The sequence below is a fragment of the Castor canadensis genome, chromosome 18 (assembly GCF_047511655.1).
Source record: "Castor canadensis chromosome 18, mCasCan1.hap1v2, whole genome shotgun sequence".
Classification (NCBI taxonomy): domain Eukaryota; kingdom Metazoa; phylum Chordata; class Mammalia; order Rodentia; family Castoridae; genus Castor; species Castor canadensis.
The window spans coordinates 28,009,134-28,020,667 of NC_133403.1; the positions used below are offsets into that span (position 1 = coordinate 28,009,134).

General features: G+C 45.7%; 1 protein-coding gene across 7 annotated transcripts in view; it reads right to left on the bottom strand.

Annotated features, from left to right (window-relative positions):
• Acacb (acetyl-CoA carboxylase beta) overlaps nt 1–11,534 on the bottom strand; it is a 129,201-nt gene that overhangs the window by 44,213 nt on the left and 73,454 nt on the right. For 6 of the 7 annotated variants that reach the window (XR_012443411.1, XM_074060566.1, XM_074060569.1 and 3 more), the window contains 6 exons: nt 11,311–11,445; nt 6,687–6,833; nt 5,158–5,346; nt 3,546–3,646; nt 2,241–2,329; nt 1,999–2,123 (listed from right to left, as the gene is read on the bottom strand). Coding sequence is in view for 6 of the 7 variants with exons in the window: in XM_074060566.1 (XP_073916667.1) it covers nt 1,999–2,123; nt 2,241–2,329; nt 3,546–3,646; nt 5,158–5,346; nt 6,687–6,833; nt 11,311–11,445 (786 nt within the window). In the remaining variant the exon portion in view is untranslated. Of the gene's footprint in view, nt 1–1,998; nt 2,124–2,240; nt 2,330–3,545; nt 3,647–5,157; nt 5,347–6,686; nt 6,834–7,604; nt 10,152–11,310; nt 11,446–11,534 lie in introns of those variants that run through there. The other variant, XM_074060570.1, reaches the window with a different exon arrangement.

An 11,534-nucleotide genomic window follows, 5' to 3' on the forward strand; every position in this document is an offset into this window, starting at 1 on the left:
AAGAGCCAGGTGAACACAGAGCCAGGTTCAGAGTCTCTGACTCTTTCTCCTACACATTACTGCCTAAATTAAATGTTGATTCTTTGTGTACATCCTTTCTTGCTGCTGCTTCTGAACCAGGGACCTCTCTGCTGGAGACCAGGACCATGTGTGAGTTGTCTTTGTACCTCCTCAGTGAGACATTCCCACCCAAGAGGGCTTTGGGAACAACTAAAGGCAGGAGCTCCCTAAACACCACTGGAGACACATGGATGAATGCAAGAAACCAGAGTTCCTGCCTAACCTGCCTCCATCTCCAGCATCACTCCACACTGTCTTCCAGGAAGTCTCACCACCACTAGCTCCTTGAGAAAAACAGACTCTCCCACTTGTCTACAGAACCATTAAAACACCAAAGAAATTGAACATGAAACCAACACTATCTAATCTCCACTCTACGTTTAAATTTCCCATTGGGGAAGCTTTCAAAAAACTCTACCACCTGGGCCCCACCTCCAAAAACTCTGATTTAAATGATCAAAGGGAGAGGCTTGGGCATCTGCTCTTTTTTTTTCAAGTCACCCCATCCCCCACCAAGTGATTCTTATGTGCAGTCATGATTAAAATCTGCACAAAGAAATTCTGAAATGATTCTTTCAAAAACACCAATGTTCAAGAATACGTCTGGTTAGCCTGTGAACTACCCTGTAAGCTGGTGGCTCTGATTCAGCCCAATGATTGTTTTTGTTTGGGTTTGGATTTTTGTGTGTGTGTGTGTGTGTGTGTGTGTGTGACTGGGGTTTGAATTCAAGCCTTCACAAGGCAGGCACCCTACTGCTTGAGCAACACCCCCTCTCCATTTTGCTCAGGGTATTTTGGAGATGGGGGGTCTCTCGAACTATTTGCACAGGCTGGCCTCAAACCATGAGTCTCCTGATCTCAGACTCCCAAGTAGCTAGGATTACAGGCTCTGATTGTTTTGGTAAAGAAAGTTTTTTTTTTTTTTTATAGGAACACAGCTGCACTCGCTCATTTACGTATTGCATAAGCTGTGCTCAGGATCCAAGGGCAGAACCTGCAACACAGGCATACAGCCACAAGACTGCAGTCTTGTGCAGTAGTTACTATGGGGCTCTTCACAGAAAAAAATGCCAACTCTTTCTGCTAAAAGCCAAGCCCAAGTCTCACCTTCTCTGCTGAACTCCCGTTTCCCAACTAAGTCATCAGGGACCATTATCAAGAGGAAAAATCTTTAACTAAGAAAGACTGCTAGTTATCAAGGAAAAAGTCTTCAACTATAAAAGATTGCTAATTACCACTGACACGAAGAGAAATATGAATGAAGAAACCCCAACTTCTCCAAGAAGACAAAATGAAAGATCTACCATAAGACTCAGAACCCAGTATCTCCAACATTGATGACTCTGAAGCCAGGCTGAGGGCTAGAATTCTCACTGTGTACTGTCAAGCTGGGTGCCCTTAGACAAGCAGTACCTCCTGCATGCTGCCAAAGGAAAGCGAGACTGGTACCCATCTCCTAGGGCTGTTGTGAGAATTCAACGAGCACAGTGTTTCGTTTCACACCTGCAGTCCCAGCTACCTGGGGAGCTGAGGTGGAAGGATCACTTGAATCCAGGAGTTCAAGACCAGCCTGGGCAATATACCGATCCCCGTCCCCCGCATCTCAAAAACAAAATTATGATCAAATAAATTTGTTACAAAGTCTGAAAAATAAATGACTCAAATTTTGGGGGGTTTTCTTCTGGCAGCACAGGTACTCTATGAGTGTTACAGACTGGTGTTACAGACAAAATTTTATTGGGAGCTGGCAGAGTGGTTTAACAGTAGGGTGCCTGCCTAACAAGCATGAAGTCCTGAGTTCAAACCCAGTACCACAAAAAAAAAAAGGGGGGTCAGGATGAAGAGCCCAGGACCTGTGAGGTTCCTTACTTTCTGGCCCCTTCTAAAAAACATGCAGGGCCCTGACCCACCCCACCTGGGTGAGCCCCTCCCGCTTACAATCAGCATGATCACCAGCTGGTTCTTCTTGGCCACCTGCGAGTGCGAGAAGATGCAGTCCAGCACCTGTGACATGTCTGGCTTGAACTGCTCCCTGAGGTTTATCACGCACTTGTCATAGTGTGCTATGGGACACAAAAGACCACGCAGGGGTGAGATCTGGACTCCTTCCCGCTCCCCTTACTCCAGCAGGTTGTCGGTGCCACTGGTGTCATGAGGAGAGGTGGGATGGTGTCTCTTGCCTTGTTGGAAATAGTGCTCAACGTGCAAGTATCTCCGCAAGAGGTCCAGCACCACGGTTTTCATGTAGCCGCGGGTCCCGCTACGGTATCTGGGGAAGACAGGACACAGTCATGTTAAGGTGCATTGCACCTCCACTTCCTGTCTTAGCCAGAAGTTTTATAGTTTTTGAGAGGAGACATGCATCAGAAAGCTTCTAGAGTTGTGTGGTAGGGCTGGGCGCATGGCTCAAGTGCTACAGCCCCTGTCAAGAGCGCGCAAGACCCTGAATTCAAACCCCAGTACCGCCTCCCCCCCAAAAAAAGAACTGGAATGCTAAAAGCAAGAAGCTAATTTTAGCAAGTTTTAACCACAAAAGCAAAATTTTCCAATGGCCTATCCAAAATAGAAAGATGTTTTCAAAAGAAAAACTTGAAAGGCATTTACCAAAAGATCGCTGGGTAAATTGCACTTCCTTTTGAAACAAAACTTTAACCTGGGCGTTCCCCAAACATTTCCTCTTCCAAAATATTTCTGAACACAGGGAATAAAGATTCTTAGATAAAATACTGAGTTTTAGGGAAACAGAAACTGGCTTTGGCTTAATTTCAGCATCATTAAATGAAAACAAAAGAAAGCAAAGACCTACAGCCATCATTAATCCAAATGTGATTTTTAAAACCATGCAAAACAGCAGATCTCTGACATTTATGATCAACACGGAAAAGCTCTCTAGGGAATCTGATGAGATCAGGGGCTCATTTCTTCCAGGTGTTTCTCTGAAGGATGTTTGGAGGAGAGGGCTCCTCTGCTCGCCTTGGCTGCAAAGGTTTCCACGTGTTGGATCCCATGCGGGGACTCCCTCCTCCACTGCAATCCTGTGTGGCCAGTCTGGGAACTCCCTGAGAGGACAGCCCTACTTCTGCACCTCTGAGAGTCCCTGGCACTGAAATTCTGTTCTTACAAGCCAAGCTTTCCTGCTAGGTGGACTCTTTATGAAAAATGGCAAAAAAAAAAAAAAAAGAAATCTTCTTTATCATCACAATAGTTTGGTAGCAGAGTGACCCCGCTTCCAAGCTACCTGAGATAAAATCCAAACCTTCCTTTACGATGATCCCCGACACCACACTAGTTATGTGTCACCACTTCACAAAAATCAACCCACTTATGGCTCCAGATGACATATCTTATGAAGGCAAGCTGAGATTCCAGGAAGTCACATCCAGAACCCAGCTTTTATTAACGATGACAGTGCTGCACCCTATGTGAGCCTGCCCCCAAGGGCCCCAGAAACTGACAGCCACACCCTTGGAGGGCCCGGGATTCACCTCTGGACCAACTGCACGATGCTCTGTGTGTTCATGAAGAAGACCTCTCGGTCAGCCTTGCGCTGCAGTGTGGCGGCGTGGCAGTCCAGGATGGTGGCTATCTAGGTGGAAAAACAGAACAGGAAAGACAGGGCTGATTACTGACCACCACATGATCCAGCTGCCACGTGGTAGTCACCATAGAATTCACCACAGGTTCCCAGGGAGGTCACATTGGGGTTCAATAAAATACCAAAAATGCCAGCCCATGAGCCAGCTGGCCACTCTGAAAACAGCCCTGCTCATCCCTTCAATGTCTTGCTGGAGGAATCCAAGAGTTGGAATAATAACAGTCATGCAAAGAGGTTCCTTATAATATTCCTTTTATCCCTCCCCTCAGATAGGGACAGTACAGGAAAAGGGGAGAAGGGTATATCCAACCTCAGCAAAAATTGTAGGTGCTGGACAGGAAGCATCCTGTCTTTATAATTAGATTTATTGTCATTGGTACATTGCTTTTGGCAACAAAAGTATTTTAAGCAGGGAGGGAGGCAGGGAGGAGAAATGACCCCAACAATGTATGCACATGTGAATAAATGAATTAAAAAAATTTTTTTAAATTATTTTAAGCAAAAAAGAAAAAAAAAACTCAATGACAAATTCTTGAAAATTCCGAACTCGTTCTTTTCTTCATTGAGGTCCTGTAGAGTTTGCTTTTGTTATTTTGGGCTGAGACACAGCTTATCCACCTCACTATTCCAGCACCTCCTGTAAGCACATGCTCAGCAGTCTGGACAGAGTCACAATGTTTGCAACTATCACCAAGTGCCTAATTCTACAGCTTCTTCAACATCCTGAAAAGAAGCCTCCGCCCATCAGCAGCCTCTCCTCAATTCCCCTCCCCCAGTCCTAGTCTCCAGGGATCTCCCCGCTCTGGGCATCTCCTATATGGACCTGTGTGTCACGTGCTCTCCTCCCCACTTGGCATAACAAGGCTCCTCTGTACAGAAGCATGGGTCAGTACTACATCGTTTTTAACAATATTCCAACAAGCCTCAGGGGCTGGGGATGTAGCTCAGTAGTAGAGCACTTGCCTAGCACGTGGAAGGCCATGTTTGATTTCTAGCAGCACACACACACACACACACACACACACACACACACACACATACACAATGTAGTCCTTAGAGTTGTTGTCCTAAAAATGGCCTTACACTAACCTCTCCTTTCCCAAATGACTAACTGCGAGTGGGGAAATGATGACAGAGGGAGCCCTTCCAATCAGACAGAGGACAGGAAGAAAGAGGGAATCTTCCAAATGCAAGTTACCTTTAAAATGCTCCATGAAGGCCACAATAACACCATCAACTAAATGAGCAAGATGAGGCCAAGATATGATTAATAGAGGTATTTTATACTCCCTTGGAATGGCTTCCATTCTTACAAAACATTGCACATCAGCTCACCCCAGGACTATCTCTTTACAAAATGTAGGAGGAGAGAACCAATGCTGTGCTGAAAATGCACGGGAAGAATCCCTCTGTGATTTCAGGCAGCATGTTTTTGGAAAGTGCTTGGTCTACTTGCATGAAAGTCAGACACCACAGGCTGGTGGGCAGGCTGGGGCACCTACCTGCTGGCTGGGGAACTGGCACAGCACCGAGGTGATGTTGCTGGCATACTGGACCATTACCCTGCGGACTGCCTTCTCCACGGGCGCGGGTATGCGGCCCGCCACACTGGTCATGATCTCCTGCAGCTCCAGCAGTGGCAGTGACGGGTGTCGCAGGGTCATCATGAGCTTCTGGACCCACTCCTTCAGCTGTGGTGGGACCACACTGTTAGCCGCAGCCCCCGCAAGTGTGGGGCCACCACCAACCATGGATACCCAACACTATTCAGCCCACCTCAAGCCCCCCAGCCCTAGGCCCCGATCCAGGGCTGGCAGAAGGGGAACATCCGGTTTCCCCTAAGCATCAGAGAGCCACATGGGGTAGGGAGAGCACAGAAGGACATTTGATGAGCTAAGGTTTGTGGGACCTGTGCTTAGTGCAGTAAGTGTCCAAAGTTCTTTCTTTATGTTTTCTTTTTATCCTCGGAAACAACCCACCAAGTGGGTGTAATAATTATTGCCCAATCACAATTGAAACTAAAACATAGAGAGGTTGATTAGGTTACCCAAAGTCACTACTAAGAAGATAAGCCAGGATGCAAATCCAAGCCATAAGTCTTGTAAGCTTTTAGCATCTGACCTACACCACGTCCAGGGTGTCTCGGTGGCCATGGGGGATGGGCTTTGGATGCCGATGAGGGTGATGCCAACCCCGAATCACAGGAGAGACTTAAAAGGGAACCAATGTGTATACTGGAAAGTGCACAGACCAAATGGATGTTGTGTCTACAGCAATCACCATGAGGCAGTATGGCTCAGGGGTTACAAGCACAGACCCTGAAGCTAGACAGCCAGGGTTCAAGTCCCATCTTCACCTTTTCATGTGAGAAGCAGGGCAAGTCTCCCAGCCTCTGTGCCTCACTTGCCTCAACTGTAAGTGGAAATAATAGCTCCTATCTCAAAGGTTGTTGGGAAGGCAAAGTAAATGCAGTAAATGTTAAGTGCTGAAAATGGTGGCTGGCACATATACAAACCAGACTGGCCATTGTCCTCACCAGCATCAGCACCACCACCTAGGCCGGGGTTAGGCAAACTGAGTGGATGGCACTTGGCCATCAATAGTCAAGGTAAAACTTAGCATCCTTGGGTCTTCCAAGGAGGTCTGCAAAATGGAAAACTCATTGTTTCTCTACAGAGGTGACATCAGTGATACCCTGGGATGGTGAGTTTCTGCACAGAGCACCTTGTTGTTGTGTCACTAAGAGAGCTGAGCTACACACACTGCTGCCCTAAGCTACTGCTCAATTGCTCAGTCCCCAGCTGAACTGGCACCCCTACAACTCAGGTCACTTACAACAGTTAATCACCCAGAAGAAAACACACACTGAATCAGACCTCGGAATTCCCTGAGGACAGGTCCTTTCTAGAGAGAACAGAGGGCTCACTATTCTCTCATTCCTTGCTGCCATAAAGCCCTCGCCTGATGTAACAGGTGAAGCCCTCCAGACTCTGCACAGGCTGCACAAACCTGCAGTCACCTGGTGACTTACCTTTATGCTGAAGAAAGGCTCCGGCAGGCAGTAGCCACTCATGACGTTTGTCAGGTCTTCCAGGACATTATGAAACACCTGGTGTAGCTTCTCACCAAGGATGGGCAGGGTCTGCTGAGCTGGGAGCTCACCTGTGAATGGCTCAGCCTGACAAAACACAAGGATAGGTCACAGGCAATGACCCAGTGAGAGGAGACAAACCAGGGCAGGAGGCAGGACGAAGCCTGAAAAGTAACAGGGAAAATACTGCCCTATTAAAATCTCTGAATTTGTATCCTGATCCAGGCTTTCCAAATCATCCCCTTGAAAATGTCACAGTGAAATCACTCACGCTGCAATCCATTTTAGGAGTTAGATTTGGGGAATTTGCTTTGCTTTGGAATCAAGATTATCTTCCTATTTTCTCTGTTCTCACTTCTATTTTTTTGTTTTTGCTTTGGAGAGTTTCTGAGACTACATAGCCCACGATGGCCCTGAATTCTCAATCCTGCTGCCTCTGCCTCCCAAGTGCTAGGATTACAGGCATGTATCCGCATGCCCAGTTATATTCATTCTCTACTAAATCTGAAAGGTAAACACCTAGCAAGATGAAAATTATTTTGCAAATCCTAAATACTTTAGGTAAACAAAGATCTACTGGGGGGAAGAGGGAAGAAATGACCCAAACATTGTATGCACATATGAATAAAATAAAAATTAAAAAAAAAAAGAAAAAGAAAATATAGAATCCTAAAACAAAAACAAACAAACAAAAAAACCCAAAGATTTATTGTATGGAAAAACAGTAACCTCACCAGAGGGGTAACCCTGACTTAAGGGATCCAGTCTTCCACTAACTCATTCTACAAAAATCCACTAAAGTATGGAGTGGCTTGGGATGTGCCACCCTCCCAGCCCAGAATGCTCAGTTCCCTCCCAACCCTCCTCTACCCTCACAGCTCCTCTCACCCTTCAGAACTGGCTTTGGGGTTCCTTGTCTGCAATCTGACACTGGCTCTCCACCTGCCCCCACAGCCGAGGGTAGTCTCTCCTGTTGCAGTGACAGAACCAAATTACGTGACCTGTCCATCTGTCTCACAGGTGTTTATGTGAACCTGCAGGGAGTGGAGTCCAGGCTCTGTCCCATTAACCCAACTTAGGAAATGCCTGCTGAGAGGAACCCCAATGCAGGCCCAGAGACCTTCCCACTGAACCCCTTAAAGAGAATGAAAAAAATGAGAAGAGAAGATAGTACCTGCCTAGCAACTGCACGGTCACAAGGCCCTGAGTTCAAACCCCAGTACCACAAAAAAAATAAAAATAAAAAGCTGACAGGATACTCTGGTGAAAAAGAGACAATGAGACTTTTTAATGTTTTGGGTTTTTTCCCATGCTCTCTGCTTCCTGGCCGCTATGTGGTGAGCAGGCCCGCTCTTCTACACCCTCCACAGCCCCCACTTCTCACTCTTGGCCATGACACTCAGCCTCACTCAGGCCCAAAGCAATGAAGCCAGGTACCAAGGACTGAAACCTCTGAACCATGAGCCAAAAATTCATCTTTCCTAAGTTATTTGGTCAGTATTTTGTCACAGTGATAGAGGGCTGACTAACAAATAAAGACCTAGTATCCTTTCTTGAGGAAAAAAAATCATATCCTATTCAAATAGGCTACAGCATACTTTTCCCCTTGGATTCATATTTTAATTTCTGAGTCAATGGTGCTTTTGTTTTCTTTGTAATGACAAGCAGAATTTACAGTGTGCATGGCAACCCCAGGTGAGAACTGTGTGTGTGCTGGGTAATTCAGTGGGAACGCAGTGGGGTTTTAAGTGCTCTATGGTTCACTTTGAGAGTCACTTCCTTGCTGCATTTGAGTCTATCAGTAGGGATCAGAGAAGGCTAGAGGTAGTATTTTTTTTCTGTTTCTCTACTTACGCTCTTAGAACATTTGACATCTACCATGCTTCTCTATAAAACAGGAAAACCAAACTATGTTGATCCAATCTCCTCTTATCACCATCCCAATATTTAAAGTAAGAAACAAGGATCTAAATTTCCAACTAAATTAGATGTACATCCAATTTCTTGATTTTTTAACTACAGGGAAATTCCATGTAAAGGTCATTCCCATTCAATCAGGATTTTCTTATAAGTTCAATTCCAATAAAATCAAAGGCCTAATTTTTAAGTTGCTCTTTTCTTCTGAGATGCATGAATTATTTCAGGAAAAGTTGGGTATTCTTTATTTGAAATGCTTGGGATCAGAGAAAGGTGTTTTGGATTTCAGATTGTTTTGGATTTTGGAATATCTGCGTACACAAGAAAATAGTTTGGAGATGGGGCCCCCATCTAAACACCAAGTTCACTAATGTGTCACACACCCCTTATACACACAGCCTGAAGGTGATTTTATACAATGCGTTTACTAATTTTATGCATACAAAAGGTTTCATGGTGTGAAATTCTAAACTTACGGCAACACGGCAGTGCTCACAGGCTTGGATTTCAGAGCACTTTGAATTTTGGGTTTTCCGATTAGGGATGTATCACCTGTGCATACGTGAGTGACAAGCCACCTCCCTGTGCACAAGGCCTGCTTAGGCCAGTGCAAACACTGCTTCATCAACAAGACCTATTTTTCTGAGCACCAGCCATGCCCCAGCCACCGTACTGATCACCAGGATGGCAATGGTGAAGAACAGAAAGCAGCCCTTTGGCCTTAGACACTTGCTGAACAATTCGCAGAACTCTGAGTGGGAGCTCCCCTCACCTGACCCTGAGTTCAAGGTCACATGACAAACACCCCAGGACACCCTCCGGTGGCCCTGAGGGCAGGGTGCTGCCTCCCTGGTTCCTGCACTAATGCACCTTCACCCAACTAATATTTATTGCGCACTTACTGCATGCCAGGACTTGTTTTAGGTACTGAGATGCCAGCAGTGGCCAGAAAGGCAAAAACTGTTGCCCCCAGGATGCTTCTAATCTCACGAGGGCCAAACGACAAGCCATCCAGACACCAGGGAGACACGATGACGACAGAGCAGGAGGTAAGGTAGGGTGTGTGTGTGTGCGTGTGTGTGTGTGTGTGTGTGTGTGTGTAAACACAATTTTTAAAATGTTGGCTAAAAGGTAGCTTAAGGACATGACAATACATGCAGTGTGGTCACATGGATGGCACCCTGGACACTGGGTAGAAACTAAGAAATTACAACACCTATGTTCATAGCAGCATCACTCACAGCACGGAAACAACCCAAGTGTCCATCGATGGGTGAATGGATAAGGAACAGATCCATCTTTTTCAGTATTTGCCATATATTTAGTGGAATATTATTCAGCCTTTAAAAAGAAGGAAATTCTAATACATGCTACAGCCTGGATGGACCTTGAGGGTGTTATACTAAGTGAAATAAGCCAGTCACAAAAGGGCAAATACTGTATGACTGTATGAGTCCTTTTACCTGAGGTCCTGAGAGTAGTCACAGCCTAGGAACAAAAGTAGAATGGTGGTTGCCAGGGAATGCAGGGTAAGGGGAGAATCGCTTTGTGGGTATTCGGTTTCAGTTTGGTAAGAAGGAAAGGATTCTGGAGATGGTGGTGACACTTGTACAGTGGATGTGAATGGTGCTCTGAAGAATGTGAAGACAAGGTTGGAGGAGTGGCTCGAGTGGTAGAGTGCCTGCCTAGCAAGCTTGAAGCCCTGAGTTCAAACCCCAGTACTGCCAAAGAAAAAAAAAATAATGAAGATGAGACTGGGAGTGAGAGCTCACTGGCAGAGCTCTGCCTAGCATGTGTGTGACCCTGGGTTTGATCCCCGTATGGAAAAAAAAAGTGAGGATGGTAATGAGTTCTGTTACATACGTTTAACCGCAACTGAAAAAACCTGAGGAGATGTAAGTAAAGCATGACCTTTAACTAACAAGGACATACTGATATTGGTTCGCTATTTGTGACAAGTGGGCCATACAATTGCAACGATGGTTAAAAAGTAGCTAATTAATAATAAGTATGAATGAACTTAAGCTGGGTGCAGGGTGTGTGGGAGCCCTTTGTACCAGCCACACAGTCCTCCTGTAAATCACAACTGTAATAAAAAATAAAGTCTCCTTTTCTTAAATATATATATTAATTGTATAAATATATATTTATATATTTATATATTATTATAATATATTATTATATATTATTAAATAAATCTTTATTTATATATATTTATATATTTATATATATTTATATTTATACAATTAATATATATATATTAATTGTATAAAGTAATGGGTTTCAAAAGAAGGCAGTCAAGGGTGCCCTAACTGGGGGCGTCCCCTGAGTAAAACCCAGGGCAATGCCGGGCAGCTCCTTCCCTGCAGAGGGAGTGGGCTCAGGGTGGAAAGCTCAGGACAGTCAGTGAAGCCAGGGGGAGAGGGACAGAGACCCAAGGGGCAGATCAGCTGGGGACTCATAGGTCACTAGAAGAATCTGGGTGTACTCTAAGCAGGATGGAGAGCTGAGAAAAGAAGAATGGAGCCACTGGCTTTTCTGCACCACCCCCCACACTGACTGCTGGGACAAGGGTGTGACAGAAGAGCAGGGGTCGCTGGGGGTGCACCTGCACTAGCCAGAGTAGCCAGGACGGGTTGCCACATACCGGGTGCACCTTAGAAGGATCGTCGAGCTCCAGCCTGGCCACCATGCAGCCAGCTTCCAGCACGGCTCCCGGACGCTTGATGTACTTCACCCGGCCACTTTCTTGCACACTCAGGGTCAAGATCATCTTCATCACCTGTTTTGCAGAAATAAGAGATAGGACAGAATCCATAGGACCTGTGGCACCTGGAGTCACCCATAGGCTGCCTCATTGAAACAAGTCAT